General features: G+C 37.4%; 1 protein-coding gene across 2 annotated transcripts in view; it reads left to right on the top strand.

Moving 5' to 3' along the window:
• Positions 1 to 19,832, top strand: part of LOC126456886 (synaptotagmin-15-like) — a 247,828-nt gene that overhangs the window by 189,812 nt on the left and 38,184 nt on the right. For both annotated transcript variants that reach the window (XM_050092716.1, XM_050092715.1), the window contains exons 3-4: positions 5,826 to 5,947; positions 13,982 to 14,166. In XM_050092716.1, the coding sequence (XP_049948673.1) occupies positions 5,826 to 5,947; positions 13,982 to 14,166 (307 nt within the window). The remainder of the gene's footprint in view (positions 1 to 5,825; positions 5,948 to 13,981; positions 14,167 to 19,832) is intronic.

The following is a 19,832-nucleotide window of genomic DNA, read 5'->3' as shown; positions in this document are numbered from 1 at the left end:
GGAAGTGGGAGACTGAGTAGATGGGAGAGACTGGGTTTGTGTGCAATGAGAGGTGGTTGAGGTTTGCTGGAAAGGTTGTGAAGGGTGAGTGAGTTGCCTTTCCGGAGGTGGGAAACCAGGAGATTGGATAGTTTTTTGAGGTGAAGGGTGGCATGCTGCTCTAATTTGCGGTTGGCCTGTAGGAGGATGCTCTGAATAGCCGGTGTGGATGTGGGAGAGGAAAGATTGAGGACTTTTATTAAGGATAGGAGTTGACGGGTGTGTTCATTGGCTGAGTTGATGTGTAGGTGAAGGATTAGGTGGGTGAGGGCAGTGGATTGTTCAGTTTGGAACTGGTATAGGGACTGATGGAAAGAAGGGTTGCAGCCAGAGATGGGAACTTTAAGTGTGAGGCCTTTGGGGGTTATGCCAAATGTCAGACAAGCCTGAGAAAATAAAATATGCGAGCGTAATCTGGCTAGGGTGAAGGCATGTTTGCGGAGGGAATGTAAATAAAACTTAATGGGGTCGTTGTGGGGGTGTTGTGAGGGTGACATGGTATTAGAAGGTGGAAAGTGTAAGATGAGGTTGAAATGAAAATGAAGGATAAAAATATATGGGGAGAGATAAGGGTGAACTAGAAAATAACTGGAGATCTGGTATGAAAAAATGCGAAAAAGTGTTGGTTAAGTTGATCCTGTGGTGAACTTGGGTTGGTAGACAGCGATGTGCATGAAGGTTAGGTGGTTGTGTTGCCGCTAAAACACGTTAAAGGACGGAGAAATTCGGGAAAATTTCGAAAAAACGTGTAAATGTATTAAAAGGCGTGGTGTTGTGGTGAAGGATTACGAAAATGGGGCTAACAATTGTAAATAATGACGTTAAAACCTGTGGAGAGCGGCTAAAAATGATCAGTGATGTACGAAAAACGGAAGTGGAAATAAAGTAAAAGTTATTAGAACTAGCCGAAATGGTTATTTAATACGTGAAGGCAGCTGTTATTGAACTAGAAACGGTTAGCGGTATTGTTGAAAGCGCAAAATAAAAATTTTTTGGTTATGGTTTGGAAGTGGGTTACGTATTATAGAGTATATATAGGCGGGATAAATTTGTATTACGGTAAAAAGGGAAGGTGAATAGAAAGTGAGACTACTGGTAAACGCAGAAAGAGAAAATAAAGAGAAAATAAGACGACAGGAAAGATTTCGAGATGCAACAGCGACAATAACAAACGTAATTGTTGGGTTCAAATTAATGATATGGTTATAATAGAGGGAAACATTCCACGTAGGAAATATATATCTAAAAACAAAGATGATGTGACTTACCAAATGAAAGTGCTGGCAGGTCGACAGACACACAAACAAACACAAACATACACACAAAATTCAAGCTTTCGCAACAAACTGTTGCCTCATCAGGAAAGAGGGAAGGAGAGGGGAAGACGAAAGGAAGTGGTTTTAAAGGAGAGGGTAAGGAGTCATTCCAATCCCGGGAGCGGAAAGACTTACCTTAGGGGGAAAAAAGGACAGGTATACACTCGCACACACGCACATATCCATCCACACATACAGACACAAGCAGACATATTTAAAGACGGATGGATATGTGCGTGTGTGCGAGTGTATACCTGTCCTTTTTTCCCCCTAAGGTAAGTCTTTCCGCTCCCGGGATTGGAATGACTCCTTACCCTCTCCTTTAAAACCACTTCCTTTCGTCTTCCCCTCTCCTTCCCTCTTTCCTGATGAGGCAACAGTTTGTTGCGAAAGCTTGAATTTTGTGTGTATGTTTGTGTTTGTTTGTGTGTCTGTCGACCTGCCAGCACTTTCATTTGGTAAGTCACATCATCTTTGTTTTTAGATATAAATTATGGTTACAATATTACTGGAACATACCCACACAAAATCACACATTTGCTATACATGGATGATCTAAAACTACTGGCAGCAACAAATCAACAAGTCAACCAATTACTAAAGATAACAGAAGTATTTAGCAATGATATAAATATGGCTTTTGGAACAGACAAATGTAAGAAAAATAGCATAGTCAAGGGAAAACACACTAAACAAGAAGATTACATATTGGATAACCACAGCGACTGCATAGAAGCGATGGAAAAAACAGATGCCTATAAATATCTAGGATACAGACAAAAAATAGGAATAGATGATAGAAATATTAAGGAAGAGCTAAAAGAAAAATATAGACAAAGACTAACAAAAATACTGAAAACAGAATTGACAGCAAGAAACAAGACAAAAGCTATAAATACCTATGCTATACCAATATTGACCTACTCATTTGGAGTAGTGAAATGGAGTAACACAGACCTAGAAGCACTCAATACACTTACACGATCACAATGCCACAAATATAGAATACATCACATACATTCAGCAACAGAAAGATTCACATTAAGCAGAAAGGAAGGAGGAAGGGGATTTATCGACATAAAAAACCTACATTATGGACAGGTAGACAATTTAAGAAAATTCTTTCTAGAACGAGCAGAAACTAGCAAAATACACAAAGCAATCACCCATATAAATACATCGGCTACACCACTACAATTTCATAACCACCTCTACAACCCTTTAGATCACATAACATCAACAGATACAAAGAAAGTAAATTGGAAAAAGAAAACACTACATGGCAAGCACCCGTATCATCTAACACAGCCACACATCGATCAAGACGCATCCAACACATGGCTAAGAAGAGGCAATATATACAGTGAGACAGAAGGATTCATGATTGCAATACAGGATCAAACAATAAACACCAGATATTACAGCAAGCATATTATTAAAGATCCCAATACCACAACAGATAAATGCAGACTTTGCAAACAACAAATAGAAACAGTAGATTACATCACAAGCGGATGTACAATACTAGCAAATACAGAATACCCCAGAAGACATGACAACGTCGCAAAAATAATACATCAACAGCTTGCCTTACAACATAAACTTTTAAAACAACACGTTCCTACATACAAGTATACACCACAAAATGTACTGGAGAATGATGAATACAAATTATACTGGAACAGAACCATTATAACAGATAAAACAACGCCACATAACAAACCTGATATCATACTCACCAATAAAAAGAAGAAATTAACACAACTAATTGAAATATCCATACCCAATACAGCAAATATACAGAAGAAAACAGGAGAAAAAATTGAAAAATACATCCAACTGGCTGAGGAAGTCAAGGACATGTGGCATCAGGATAAAGTTGACATTATACCAATTATACTTTCAACTACAGGAGTCATACCACGCAATATCCACCAGTACATCAATGCAATACAGCTACATCCAAACTTATATATACAACTTCAGAAATCCGTAATTATTGATACATGTTCAATTACCCGAAAGTTCCTAAACGCAATGTAACATATACCGTACAGTTAAAAGGAAGTGACGCTTGATCAAGGTCCGCGTCACCTTCATTCCGAACCAGACCTAAGGTCTGAGAAAGGAAAGATAATAATAATAATAATAATAATAATAATAATAATAATAATAATAATAATAATAATAATTTGTTATTGTTATTATTATTATTATTGTTGTTATTATTATAGTACTTACTACCGAAATATACACACTAAGAAACAGGTTCTAATACTTATAAGATTCCATTAAATTCTGTTCCTTCTCCAGGCACATTTTCACCATCCTTCTTCCTTTGGACTCCATAGTGCTCCAACTTGCTTGTAAACACATTCACAACTAAAACAATATTTATCTTACTTGCCAGGAAGTCGCATTTCATTGTTGTCACAGAGTGATGACAACAATGTGTCTAAAGAGAAGTAGAGGAAAAAGCAATTTCTAACAGTTCTGTTAGGATCAGAGAAACGTAAGAGCTGTTCTGTTTCACAAATTAATGCTGTATAATGTGGTCTAAAAATGGATCAGCTCTTCCGTCTATCTGATTTTACTATTATTCATAAAAAGTAGATACGTTGACAAGTAAATTGGAAACCACAGAAGATAGAGTTATGCTTGTTTGATCGTAACATAGACCTCGATTCCATGTACCTTATGGTACTAACAACTCAAAAGTGGCAAAAATGTAGTTACGGTTGTCTGATCTTAAAGGAGCAAAATGTTATATGGCCTAGTTTAGTAAAATTTTAAATTGATAAAGCAAGTATGCTTAATTACTACATAACATTTTCATTTTTAACAGTACCATAATTTAACATGGTGTCTACAGGTCATTAAAGTAGTGAAAAAGTAATGAAAATGAACAGGTGGTCATGAAAGTAATGGAAATGTAATAAAATTGAGTGGGTTGTCATGAATTTTGTTTTGGGTGCCAATCAGGTGCAGTTCTAGAAAGAATAACAAGGTAACAAGTTAATACTAAGTCCCCTTCCCAAAACGTTGTATCCAGCTGTCCATTTAATAAGCTGTGTAAGTAAAGCCTCTGCTACTGCAGTTTGCATCCTTGAGGGTCAGGTGTGGATAGAGAAATTTGGAGGTGTGGCTTTGTTGAACTATATGTGGTGTATACACATAGTAAAAATGACTTATAAATTGTAGCTCTGCCCATGACAATGCTGCCATCTCAAGTGTTGCTGGAAGTGTGTCAGCTGCAACAGTTTCTTTAATTTTGTTTCCTCCCACTTCTGTTTAATGCTCTTTAATCCACATCTATTTTGGAAAGATATTTCCTTAAAGACTTTAGTAATTAATATAAAACTACTGTAATTTTAGTCTTATTTTAAAGGTATTAAGGATGATGAGAGTAAAATAGCTTTTTCACAAGCCAAAATGTTTCCCACACTGTATTAGTACTGCTTGCAAAATGTAACTTGGCATCTGTAAAGTTGGGGTAGCAGGGAGAACGTACAGTGTTCGCTGCAGGAAGGGGTGGAGTGCAAGGGTAGGGGGGAGGGGGGGGCCCTGCCTCCAAATACTGTAAATATGCAGTACAGACAACACAAATATATGCTTTGAGTTTCCACAAAAGCAGCAATGTATGTGATGGATGTAATCATTAGGTAATCAAAAAGTCAGGATAAGGTCATGAATTTGATCCTTATTATGTTAATTTCCTCTTTGAATACATTCATGTAATTTGGTGTATATATTAACAAATAGTGTACAACTAACATACTTTTTTTCAGAACATAAAAAATTCTGATTTTTAAATTTTTTAAATATAAAAAAGTTTTGGTTTGGGAAAACTTAGCATTTTAATGAATTTGGTCAGACAGTGCATATTTTCAAAGCCTACAATGAACTGAATAAAATGGTATAAATTTTAGGTCTGTACATGAGATATAGTCATTTTAAGGTTTTGAAACATGACAAAAACACTAAATTTTGGGCACTTTAAAAATTAAAACTCAAAAACAAAATGTCCAAAGAATTTTTAACGTTGGGTTTTGTCTTATTTTGGAAGGTGGAATAAGAGGATAAAAAATTTCAAAATTCTAAATCATCAGTGTTCAAATTTATTGTTTTATTGGTTGATTTCACATGGAATGACCGTCACATGTTATAGATAGTCTGTTAATGTAGTCAACATAGTCCATTAATGCAGTCACCAAATCCCTGGTCAAGGGATTCAACAGTGGAGTTTAAATTCAAGGTGTGTTATATTATTAATATGAAGGCAATGGCATTCAGTTTATGTTCTCCAGTCAGGTTAAAATACTGTTATAACATATCAAAACAAAAATGTAGTGATTGCTATGTTTCCTGTATTTGGAAAAAATAATGTTTAATAATTGTTAAAATTCTGATTTTCTGGTCCTTTTATTTCTATCTCGGGGTTCAACAATGCTCATTTTTTCTCTCTTACAGTTTTGGGAGAACAGTCTCTAAAGAAGATCTAGATGATTCCTACACTGATCTCAGATCTGCCACTCCTCAGCAGTTTTCTGACAACATAGCTGGACAGCTAAAAGTCTGCAGAGTGCAGCCTGGTAATAACATGTTGATTTTCTGCCTTTACAACATTTGTTTCTTTATTAAGTCAGCTGATCATTAACAAAAAAAAACTCTTTTCCATCACAATAACTACTGCTCTTACTGGTCTTGTGTTGCAATCATGGAATATTTTGAAATGTACATTTGGAAATAAACGTGGAAAATTATAAAGAAACCAGAGTCAAGCAACAAGATAAAGGTCACATCAAATGAAGCAGCATGTTTTAAAAGCAGAATTTGCTATTAAATTGTACAGCAAATTCTGAGTTTCTGAAGGGTCTGTGAATGCTTTCCTGTAGTTTGACTGGATCCAAATGAGATACAGTATAGCTTTAGTTATCTGAAGTAATTGGGGGATGTGGGTGTCCGGAAATCAGGTTTATTTGGCTAATCAAACTGTATGCTTTTATTTACCAATAAAAACTACACACATTTGTAGTAACGTGAATCTGTTAATATTATTACAAAGGCAAATGCAGTAGGAATGTATGAATGAAGGTAGTAGCAATACAAAGACTGGCATGAGAAGATATTGTGGTTTGAGAAACTGCACAATGTTTTGAAAAATGTTTATGTTAGAATTTAATAATCCAGATGTTCTGTATGTTTTGATAGTAATCTTGTTCAGAAAATATGTGGTGGTTTAGGAAAATACAAAAAATTGTGGAACTGTGTTGTGCATCCACAGTGGGAATAAGACATTTAAAAATAATGACACCGTATTAGATCTATAATCATTTATGCATGTTGTAGGTACTTCTTAATCAAAGGCTTAAGTTCTTAGCAAAGGGTCTCATTCAGTCCCATAAATGTAGAGTGCCAAGAGCACGGTGGTAAAAATTTGAATCTAACAAGCATAATGGCTAAATTGCAATGGAAAATCTAGGTACAGTTGAACTTTATCATGAGTTACGTTAAGTTAATTAGTTTTAGTAAAATCAAAATACATTATTATAAAGCATGGATGTTGATCTTTCTAATGAGCAGTGCCATCATCACACAGTCAGTCTGTTAGCTCAAAATGTTTTTCCCCTTAAATATTGTAGTAGAATTATTATTATTATTATTGTAGTAGAATTATTTTAAATAATAATTGGATAGATTTGTAGCTATGATGCATATAGAAAATTAGAATCAACTAGCAGTGAAAGACAGACAAAAATCAACTATTAGTAGGCATATATGGGGGGTTCCAGTTTGCTCTGTTTCAAATACACCGAGGTGACAAAAATCGTAGGATAGTGTTATGCACATGTACAGATGGCAGTAGTATTGAATGCACAAGGTATAAAAGGCAGTGCATTTTGGAACTGTCATTTGTACTCAGGTGACTCATGTGAAAAGGTTTTTTTTTCCTTTTTTTTCACCTCAGAGTAGTACTTGCAACCTACATCCTCAATTATTTACTGGATGATTTCTAATCTCTGTCTTCCTCTACAGTTTTTGACCTCTACAGCTCCCTTTAGAACCATGGAAGTCATTCCCTGAGTTCTTAACAGATGTTCAGATCATCCTGCTCCTTCTTCTGTCAGTGTTTTCCACATATTCCTTTCCTCTCCGATTCTGTACAGAACCTCCTCAAACCTTTCACCTAATTTTCAACGCTCTTCTGTAGCACCACATCTCAAATGCTTCAATTCTCTTCCATTTGTTTTTCCACAGTTCATGTTTCACTTCTGTATAATGCTGTGTTCCAAACATAGATTCTCAGAAATTTCTTCCTCACATTAAGGCCTATGTTTAATAGTAGTAGACTTCTCTCTGCCATGAATGCCCTTTTTGCTAGTGGTAGCCTGCTTTTGATGTCCTCCTTGATGCATCAGTCATGGGTTATTTTGCTGCCTAAGTAGCAGAATTCCTTAACTTCATCTGCTTCATAACTATCAATCCTATTGTGGCAGCTGCACCGCTCAAACACGCGAAGGGCTGAACTACGGCACAGCCGACACAAGTAAGTGACGCCCGGCATTCACGAGTGCAGCTGTACCGCTGCACCGAATTTTGGCAACGGTGCATCTCGCACCGGACGCTCGGAACAAAGCAAGTGGACAGTGCGAGCCGGTCAATGAAATATGACACACGTCTCCGCTCCACCGACTTCACTGTCGCAGACCACATGCGTCGAGTGAGCGCGACTCCCCCGCAAATGCATAAGCGCAATCTGAAACGCAGTCGCTCGTTTCGTGGAGTGCACCCTTCCATTTGACAGTGCCTTCCTCCCGTTCACGGGCTTCGCGGCGCTTCCGCTCGCGCCGGGAGCTGGACATTCGGCAATGCGGCCTTTATCTTGCTCGGTCCATGCAGTCGTGCCACGGCTGATCACTGGAGTGTACACCCTCCAGGATCTGTGATCAAGCCATACCGCTAGGGCAACATGCCTGTGCGGACGAACGTCAATGGTGCATTGCATTTGTAACATAGTGTAAGTCTTCCAAAGAATAAATGTGTCATGACAAAACTGCTGTAGTCATTCCGTCACCAGCCCTCTCCCTTGAACATAGTGCGTGGGCATGGCAATAAAGCCGGTTCACCGCACATTAACGACTGTGAGCGGTGATACCACATGTCACCGCTTCACTATTGTTAAATTTCTTGCTGTTCTCATTTCTGCTACTTCTCATTACTTTTGTCTTTACCCTTATAATTCTGTATTCAGTAGAGTGTTCATTCCATTCAGCAGATCCTGTAATACGTCTTCAGTTTTGCTGAGGATAGCAAGCTTATCATTGAAATCCATTCTCTTGAATTCTAATTTCACTCTTGAATCTTATTTCCATCATTGCTTCTCCAGTGTCCAGACTAAACAGGTGGGAAAGACTGCATCTCTATCGTACATCCTTTTTAAGCCAAGCACTTTGTTCTTGGTCTTCCACCCTTATTATTCCCTCTCGGCTCTTGTATGTGTTGCACATTATGTGTCTCTCCCTATAGCTTACCGCAATTTTCCTCAGAATTTTGAACATCTTGCACCATTTGACATTGTTGAAGGCTTTTTCCAGGTTGACAAATCCTATGAATATGTCTTGATTTTTCTTTAGTCATGCTTCTATTATGAACTGCAACATTATAGCTGCCTCTCTGGTACCTTTACCTTTCCTAAAGCCGAACTGATTGTTGTCTAACACATCCCCAATTTTTTTTCCATTCGTCTGTGCATTATTCTTGTCACCAACTTGAATGCAGGGCTGTTAAGTTGATTGTGCAATAATTCTTGCACTTGTCAACTCTTGCAGTATTTGGAACTGTGTGGATGATATTTTACTGAGAGCCAGATGGTATACCGCCAGATTCATACATTCTACACACTAATGTGGATAGTTGTTTTGTTGCCACTTCCCCCAACGATTTTAGAAATTCTGATGGAATGTTACCATCCCTTCTACCTTATTGGATCATAAGTCTTCCAAAGCTCTTTTAAATTCTCATTCTAGTACTGGATTGCATATCTCTTCCCTATCAACTCTTGTTTCTTCTTCTATCACATCAGACAATTCTTCCCCCTCATAGAGGTCCTCAATGTACTTTTTTCGCCTATCTGCTCCCTCCTCAGCATTTAACAGTGGAATTCCCATTGTACTCTTGATGTTATGACGATTTATTTTAATTTCACTAAAGGGTTTTTGACTTTTCTATATGGTGAGTCAGTCCTTCCAGCAATCATTTCTTTTTTGATTTTTACACATTCTTCATACAGCCATTTCACCTTAGCTTCACTGCACTTCCTATTTGTTTCATTCCTGTGTGACCTGTATTTCTGTATCCCTGAATTTCCATGAACATTTTTATATTTCCTTCTTTCATTGATCAACTGAGGTGTTTCTTCTGTTACCCATAGTTTCTTCGCAGTTACCTTCTTTGTACCTAAATTTTTCTTTATAATTTCTGTTACTGACCTTTTTAGAGATGTCCATTCTTTTCAGCTGAACTGCCTACTGAGCTGTTCCTTATCACAGTATCTACAGCCTTACATAACATCAAGCATATCTCTTCATTCGTTAGCACTTCTGTATCTCACTTCTTTGTGCATTGATTCTTCCGGACCAGTGTCTTAACTTCAGTGCAGTCTTCATCACAACGAAATTGTGATCTGGGTCTGTATCTGCTCCTGGGTATGCCTTACAATCCAGTATCTGATTGCAGAATCTCTGCCTGGCCATGATGTAATCTAACTGAAATATTCCTATATCACCCAGCCTTTCCAAGTATGCTTTTGTGATTCTTGAACAGAGTATTTGCCATTACTAGCTGAAATTTATAGCAGAACTCAATTAGTCTTTCTCCCCAATCATTCCTAGTACCAAGCTCTAATTCTACTGTAATACCTTCTTATGATTCTTCCCCTACAACCACATTCCAATCCCCTATGATTATTAGATTTTCATTTTCTTTTACAAACCGAATTACCTGCTCAGTGTCCTTACATACTTTCTCTAGCTCTTCATTTTCAGCTTGCGACATTGGCATGTTTACCTGAACAATTGTTGTCGGTGTTGGTTTGCTGTTTATTCTGATAAGAATAGCCCTATCACTGAAATGTTCACAGTAATGCACTCTCTACCCTACATTCCTATTCATAATGAATCCTACTCCTGTTATACTGTTTTCTGCTGCTGTTGATATTATCCTATACTCACCTGACTGGAAATCCTAGTCTTCTTTCCATTTCACATCACTGATCCCCACTATATCTAGATTGAGCCCTAGAATTTCCCTTTTCAAATTTTCTACTTTCCCTACCACATTAAAACTTCTGAAATTCCATGGCCTGACTTTTATAATGTTATCCTTTTGTTGGTTACTCAATCTTTATTGTATGGTAGCCTCCCCATTGGTAGTCCCTACCGAAGCTCATCATGACACTTTTTCAGTTACAGGCGACATGTTATGTGGACACACATTATGTCTTGCCCTCTGCATCTTCATGCCATTGGTCATTGCTGATTATTTCACCTTTAGGGGAAGTTTCCCATGCCAAGGCCTAGAAAGTACCTCTGTCTGCTTCTCTGCCCTCTTTGACAGTGCCATTTTCAGAATGGAAGTCATGGGCTGCTAGAGCTGATGATTTTTATTCAAACTTTAAGCTGTGGCAGGGTTCAAACCTGGAATCAGGGATATTTTGATTACTAATCAAAGACGCTACCCTTAGACCATGGGTTACTGACATGATTGTGGCCACGTGAAGATAATTAACAGACTTTGAATGCAAGATGGTAGTTAGAGCTAGGTGAATGGGACATTCCATTTCGGAAATCATTAGGGAATTCAATGTTCTGAGATCCATATTGTCAAGAGTTGCCAAGAATACCAAATTTCAGGCATTACTTCCCACCACAGACAATGCAGTGGCCAACAGCCTTCATTTAATGACTGAGAGCAGCAACATTTGCATAGAGTGGTTGGTGATAACTGCATGAAATAATTGCAGAAATCAAATCCATTAGCAAAGCGTGGCCGAATTTGGCGTTAATTGGCTGTGGCAGCAGATGACCGTCATGAGAGCATTTGCTGATAGCACATCAGCTGCAGTACCTCTCCTGGGCCTGTGACTATGTTGGCTGGACCCCACATGATTGGCAAACTGTGGCCTGTTCAGAGTTGAGTTCTGATTTCTTTTGATAAGAGCTGTCGGCAGGTTTTTAAGTGTGGTGCAGACCCCATGAAGCCATGGACTCAAGTTGTCAACAAGGCACTGTACACAATAGTGATGGTTCCATAGTGGTGTGGGCTGTGTTTATATGGAATGGAAATGGGCAGGGCCCTCTGGTTCAAATAAACAAATCATTGACTGGAAATGGTTATGTTCGGCTACTTGGAGACCATTTGCAGTCATTCATGGACTTCATTTTCCTAAGCAACAGTGGAACTTTTATAGATGACAATGCAGCATGTCACAGTTGTTCGTGACTTATTTGGAGCACATTCTGGATAGTTCAGGTAAATGATTTGGTCACCCAAATTTCCTGGCATGAAGCCATCAAACATTTATGGTACATAATTGAGAGACCAGTTCTTGCCCAAAATCCTGCACCAGCAACACTTTCACAGGTATGGAAAATTACAGTCAGCATGGCTCAAGATTTCTGCAGGGGACTTCCAACAACTTGTTGAGTCCATGCCATGTTGCGTTGCTGCACTGCACCTGGAAAAAGGAGGCCCAACACGATATGAGGTGGTATCCCATGACTTTTGTCACCTCAGTGCATAGTCAATATTGTCACATGGTACTTGTCATCTAAAAATGTGATTATCAAAAATCTAGTTAACAGTACAATTTTGCTTTTGATTAGCAATATACTTGCAACATCTTGAGCATGCACAGCATGAGTTAAAAAACAATAACATGAAATAAAAATAGTTAGGATGGAAAAAGTTACAGCTTCTTTTCAGAGAACAGCAAAATGTTGCTTCCTGAGATGGCACAAGTGAGGCCTTATAGTAGATCATCATTTCCTTGGAGGAATAAGAGAAAGAGTAAAGTTCCCTTGGTCCTGTGGTTATGGAGTTTAAATAAGTCTGCCAAATGTGGTGTGCTGCCATATCTGAGAATGGGAATATACCTGAATATCAAGTATATTAAACCGCTCTCCAATTATGGAAGCCTGGATATTTTGCTGGAATATTATCACAATCTGGCAAAGTATTCCAGAAAGAGAGAAAGTTGGCTGAGTATATAGAGTATAATGTAATATGAAAATGAACTACTGACTAAGAAATCCAAATTCCTGATATACTAAACCATGTAAAACTATTTGAAACAGTCATTTCCCTTAGAATCCTAAATCATCAGCATATTTATCAGCCATGTTTGAGGGCATGGTTTGGAACTGAGATGGTATGACACATACCTGGTTCACCTTCGGTGATTGCAGCAACCATAAGTGTAATGTGAAATAGTACTGCATTAGAAAACATATATACATTGTCGTTACTATTTCTACACAACCTGTCAGTACCTCGTAGCTGCAACTGCAAAAAACAACCATATAGTTGTCACAAAAGGTTTAAACTGTATAGTATATGTTAATATAATGTAACTGAACAGACAAAAATGTCTATTCACCAGCAGTGGCAGGAAAACACACATGTATAAAGGTTAAGGAAGCTGCAAGTTTTCAGAGACAGTGGCTCATTCTTGTGGCAGAAGTGTTAAAGGAGAAGGAAGAAGTGTAAAGGATAGGCAAAGTTTAGGAAATGTGGAGAGTTTGGAAAAGTCACTCACAACTGTGGCTCCGGGGAGACATACCGGATGGGATGAGAAGGAAATACTGATTGTTGGGGGACTACACGGGATGATATTTGAAACCCTGAGGGCTTAGAGAGAGAATATTGATGAAATGACATGCAAGAGTTAACAAGACAGGAAAGCTAAGTGCATTGTCAGTTGTTGTGGTAGAAAACTAGACAGGTCAGAAAATAAAAGATCACTACTAACAATAACTACTAAGAAGAAGAAGAAGGATAAGAGAGAGAGAAAAGAGAATTGTGTGGTGGGAATTTCAGATTGAAAATATTCAGTTTATAATGACTTTATGTAAACAGAATTTTATAGAACTCTTTTTTTGTGTGGGTCGTGTGATAGATGCTCATCTCTTGGGCCACAAGGTTGGACACCCCTGTTGCAGACCATGCTTTTAGAGTACATGTTAAGCTATCTATTATTACACAACATTTTTCTGAAATGCTCTATAAGTTTATACAATTTATAGAAGATTTCTCTGCCTAACCTCTTGTGTTTGAACATTGCACTAAAAAAGATTTGTACAAAAAAAGAATTATAAAATGAGAGTATTTGCCATTCAAAATAGTTATTGACATACACATGTGTTTTCCAATCATGGTGCAAGGCAGAGGGAGATGGAGAAAGGGGGGGGGGGTGAGGTGCGAGGTTCTGGATCTGGTCAGATTTATACTACATTTTTTAACTGAAAAGCACAACAATTTCTGTTATAAACTCCTGTATGACAGAAATCAATTTGACTGTAATTCTATTTTTTTCTATTTGAATACAAGTGGTGACTTGTTTTGCACAGAGCCCAATGATTGTGAATATGCTGCCAGTACTCCACCTCCAACTCCAAGTCCTGCAGGCAGGAGGAAAGGTCGCTGGCATCGTGCACTGGATACACTGCGTCCTCGGTCTAATAAGAATCTTCCTCTTAAGGCTGTCAAACAGTCAGCAACTTTGCCCTCTATTACAGTATCCTCACCAGATATTGTGAGTACCACATACTACATCTTAACTAATTTACTTGAAATGAGGATATAACCACTGATTATTTCAAGTTTATTTGTGCAAGCTCACATAGCTATAATGATATTTCCAGAAATTAATAGCTTAATTAATTATATTTTATGTGTTATTTACATGTATGTATATCACTGCTGAAAAGATACTTTCATTTTGTTGTTAATTATCAAATTGTAATAGTTTAAATATAACTATGTATTTATCTTTTAATATGTAATATTTCATGGTGTATTATGGAGTATAGTCACTTACCAACATATGCAGTATATTCCATCTATTGGGTGTGCATCCACTATTTCAGTCAATAAATACAGCTAAGATGGAACACAGGGTGTGATGTGTGAACTTCCTTACTTCTTTTTTTTTTTTTTTAAAAGACATAAAACAGAAAGTATTGGAGATAGCAATTTAATTCTCTTTTCTTTACATAGAGGTACATTTAAAGTTTGATTTCATCTTGTCTGGTAAATGATACCTTGAAGGTGGCCTCCATTCTGCAAAATAAATTTGGAGAGTGAAAATCAGAAGTTTCGGTCCACTTTGTCTAGCGATTCTCTGTCTGTGTTGTCAATAGCAGTGTGAATATAATTCTGTGACTCATCTCCAGTACATAAAGACTGTTATTTACCAAGTATTTAAGATACCCAAGAAAAATTCATAGGGGACTAAATCTGGTGAGCATGCTGCCCACTGAAGATTGCCCCTCAAAGAGATGAGATGTGTGGGAAGTGATCGTAGAAGAGATTCATTTCCTGTGAGCTATGGTGCAATCTTGTTAGAACCAGGCATCCCCCACATCCATTTCTTCAAGGTGAGAAAGAAAAACTCTCAGAAGTGACCATAACTGCACTTTCATTCTCTTTAAAGATATTGAGCTGGTAATGCCATTTTTGGATGATGTGCACCTAACAGGCAAATGTTCTGTATGCAGCGGCTGCTTATGAAGTTTTGAGAGGTTTGTGCTACACCAATATTGCATGTTTTATTTATTCACACATCCAGACAAACGAAAATGTGTCTCATTGCTGAAGAACATAAGGGCATCATGAGGCATGTTATTGATCAAGGTTTCGCGTACATTTTTTCATGAAACAAAATTGCATGGGTTAAGTGTCTGCACCACTGCTAGTTTCTGTGGATGAAATTTCAAGTTTCATGAAGAATTTGTATCACTGTGTTATCAGAAATTGGAAGAGCAGTTGCATGTTTGCGTGCAGATAATATGGGTGAATTCAAAACTACCAGCACTACTTTCTCTATGATTTATGATGTCCTGCTGGTTTTTAAAGATCCTATTTTTTTTCTTTTTCTTTTTTTCCCCCTCCACACTACCAGTATTCATAAATGTGTCCTTGCACCTGACAATTGGTTTTTGATCAGGTATATGACCTGCAGGTGTTATATTAAACTGTTCCTTGAATGCACTCTGGGTTGTGATGAACGAACAGCCATTGGAAAAGTAAGGCACAATGGCGAGTGCACAATCCTCTCTCATTCACTGCATAATTCCTACCAAACTAACCTTCTTCTTTCTTTTCTTTTTTTCAAGAAGGTAGGTTCCGCCCTTTAGGACATGCCCAACCCCACACAACAATGACTAATGGCCACTGTGTGCCACTCATTTCAAATACGGAAGTTCCCACACTGTACCCTTCTTTACTGTTCCAGATGCATGTCCAGAAGGTGATGGAATATTATATTGTTTGGGAACGCTTCACGAAAATCATCTGCACAGCAATTTTGTGTGTTTGTGAAACATCGTGTGAATTGCTTATGCAGAAATAAATTTACTGTTATACCTCTCGTAAAAGGAAGGAAAAGAATTCTAGAACATTTCAGGTTGTGTATTATCTGCAGAATCCAAGTCAGAGTAATTAAACTGGAAGATTAAGAAAGACAAATTTGTCTTAAGAATGTTGTAAGGCAGGGTTGCAGCTTATTTTTATTGTGGGGATTGTTCTTGCATTACTTGATAGGTGTAACATATATGTAGTAAAGTTCCCAGAAATGAGTAATAATGACAGTACCTTGTAGCATTCAAGAGAAAGTATAAAATATAATCCAATGAAGAAGTCATCAAATCAATAGTAAATGAAAACGACATATGTGTAAATGGAACACAATGCTGTAAGCACTTAACTGCGTAGAGACATATACTATATGACATGTACTATAGTATCTCACAGTTAATAAAGCTTCTTGCTTATAGAAAGTGGAAAATTTCCATTTTTTAATGGTGTAAAATGACTGATATGTTTTGCAAGTTAAATACAACACAAGAAACTTTATACATATGGCATCTTTGTAGATACAAATGTCCTCTTCAAACTACATAAGATTTTGCAAACAATGGCATGACTAAAGATAACCACTCATATATTAGAGGTAGAGTAGTGGATAGGCACTGGAACTGCACGACCGCTACGGTCACAGGTTCGAATCCTGCCTCGGGCATGGATGTGTGTGATGTCCTTAGGTTAGTTAGGTTTAAGTAGTTCTAAGTTCTAGGGGACTGATGACCTCAAATGTTAAGTCCCATAGTGCTCAGAGCCATTTGAACCATAGACACACAAACAATAATGACAACGCAGTAGCTTAACTTACAACTTGGGTTCTTCTTTAGAGGACGCAGACACATATTGAATGACTATCTTTAGTCATTCCATTGTACCCCACTCTGGATCTTGAGTATAGTAAATAATATTTCGTCATGCACAGATATTTGTTATCAGCATTACAGAAGATCTCTAGAAACACTATTTACCATATACATTTTTAATGACATTATTATATCCAGTTTCTAGACCTAACAGCTGCACTAAGATGTGTCAGATTTCTCTGTATTATTTACCTTGTAGAGTTTCACAAAGTGCATATTTTGATATGCACTGGAAAACCATTCACCAATGTTATGGATTAAAGAGGCAATTTTCAAAAACCAAAGTTGTTTCCTTGTGGGCCAAGGGAGGGTGGTATTTATGAAGTGATGAAGTTTGTTAACTGTCCATGTGTATGTATGGCGAAAATGAATAATGAGTGGGCTAGTGACACCAATGTGAATAGGCACTGTGGAAGCTGTGGTGCTTCTCACAATATTTATGTCAGAAGTGAGCATAAGAAATGATGGAGGTCAACCAACATGCTACAGTGGAACAAAACACCTGAGCCATGCTTCCAACCAAATCTATGTCTTTTTAACAGTATAGAAGGTAATGTGCCTTGTCATATGGCTTGAAGTGTGTATAAATGCTGGAAGAACATGATAAAAACTTTTAAGTGCTTCCATGGTTACAAAATTTCTGCCAATTAACTCTGCCAATCATGTGCTGAAGTACGTAGACTGCAATGCGCACTGTGTGGAACCTCAGGCCTGTAATCTCTGATATCTGTGCAAAGCATTGATAACAAGACCTAAGAAACCTGTTGAGAACTAGCCTATTACTGTCTTACTACATCACTTCTGTCTCATGTAGCTGTTGCTTATTTTGAAAACTATGGTTAATCTTGATATTAACTGCTTGTCAACAAGGCACATTTGTCTGTTTGCTACATAACCTTTTGAATATTGATATATTCTCTAGTGATTCAACCAATCATGGTAGCACCACTGAAGCCGTCAACACCTGAAAACTGCTTACCAACAAGATATTCTTTCATTTACAGTCTCAATAAAATGCCAGAATGTCTCCTTACAGATTCTGCATGGATCAATGACTTTGCATGCCTGGAAAGTGTGCATCATTGTGGATCCAAACAACGAAATTGAGAATGTGCCTCTGTTGCTGTTCTCCATAGATTAAAGAAGGCATCAAAGAATATTACAATAGCTACCAACATTATTGGTTGTTAAAATATGACATCACATCTGATTATAATTCAGGAATTGTTGTGAAGTAATCAGAGTCTTTTGTGATGGCATGAGTGAATAAAATTCTCTCAATTTTTAAAGTACATCTGTTGAGTTATAATCCTCAAGATTTTGACAGCTGTCGTTGACATCACCTGTGGGAGGTAGAATGTCTGACTGCTGGGTGTGATTGTCATATATGTAAAAAAAAGCAGCAGAGTCCAGATTCATCCAGCAATGGGCCAAATTGATACATGTGTGAAAAGGAAAGTGAAGTAGCTCTTAGCAGACCTGGTGCACTGAAGGGCCACAAGATGACACCAAACATAAGAACATGGTCACTGCTGTTTCCCACCCTTCTGTAGCTGTCAAACATTGTTCTTTGTATTTGTGTTGAAAGCCCACATCCTAGGCCTGCTAAGTGCATACCCCTCTGATGTCTACTGAAATTGTGGTACTGTAATTCAGCCTTGGTTACTCCCCTTAAAGTTGAAACTAAGAAGTTGTTGCTTGGACCAAAATTCTTATCTTTTCTAACAGATTTTCTGGCCATTCTATAGATAATAATGAACCACCACAACCAACTTCTCTTTCACTGTTTCTTAAAATTTTGTCATATTCACAGGCATACGCTCTGGCACTCTAAGGCCTGTCACCTTTAGACAGGTGTAAAATATTTCAGATCACTGCTTTTGCATCATGTGCATAAGGAAGACAAATTGTCATTCAAGGCAGTCAGTTTTTGCACTCCTAAGATGGTGGTAGTAACATCTGGAAAAAACTTGAGAATTATAACTGAACTGATGTGGCTTGAAAGCAGAACAGATGTTCAATTGTTCAGAACGTTTTTTATTCCAGTCTTTCTTCAGAAATTGCAATTAAGGTTGACTGGTTTTGGTATTGTTTATTATATTTATACATCTCTACTCAGTTGTGCTTTTAATTGAGTTGTTTGTGTATAAAGATGTGATGATGTTCATAACAACTGAATCCTATTTATTGATATTTACAAAGACTTGAATAAAGAACCTTTACAGTCACTGGCTTTCCAGTGATCCAAAACACCAATGAGTATAATTTGTTGACAGTTCCAGTAAACAGAAGCATTTAAATTTTGGGATGAGAGTATTCCTTTGATTTTTTTAATGGTTTGTGGCAAATAGGCATGCTGGTTTTCCCTGAACTTATTGTTGTAATGAGTAAAATCGATGTTTCAACCCCCTTGAAAATCCATTCGTAACTCAGCAAGAATGTTAATGTCAACGTCAACCCCATTCCTCAGTATCTGATAGTAAAATGAGAAACATTACAACAAGCCACAGCACAGGATAACATTGCTATTAATTTAGGTGGAAGGGTTAATAGATTAGCAGCCACAGGTAGCAGATATGTGATGATGATTTCTTAAATGTTGTAGAAAACAGTTTAAGAGAAGCATAAAAAGAGTATATTGAAGAAGCTACTTGCATAATATTCAGGCCTCACCCACTTCTCCTTCTGAAACTAAGAAAATTATATATTCTCTCAAACATAAAAGCTCATATGCATTTGAAGGTGTTTCCAACAGACTATGAAAAACTTCTTTCATACAATAAACACCATCTTTTTTGAGATACGTAATGCATCGCTAACTCAGGGCATTTTCTCAGAGACATTGAAATATGCCATTTTTAAACCTTTCTATAATAAAGGTGACAGGAGAGATGTCCATAACTACCAACCCGTTTTACTACTGAATCATTTTCCAAAATTTTTGAGGTTATGTATTTGAGAATAGAATTCCACC

This window comes from Schistocerca serialis, chromosome 2 (assembly GCF_023864345.2).
Source record: "Schistocerca serialis cubense isolate TAMUIC-IGC-003099 chromosome 2, iqSchSeri2.2, whole genome shotgun sequence".
NCBI classification, from domain to species: Eukaryota; Metazoa; Arthropoda; class Insecta; order Orthoptera; family Acrididae; genus Schistocerca; species Schistocerca serialis.
Note: the sequence above shows the minus strand (reverse complement) of the source record. Positions and strands in the feature narration are given on the sequence as shown.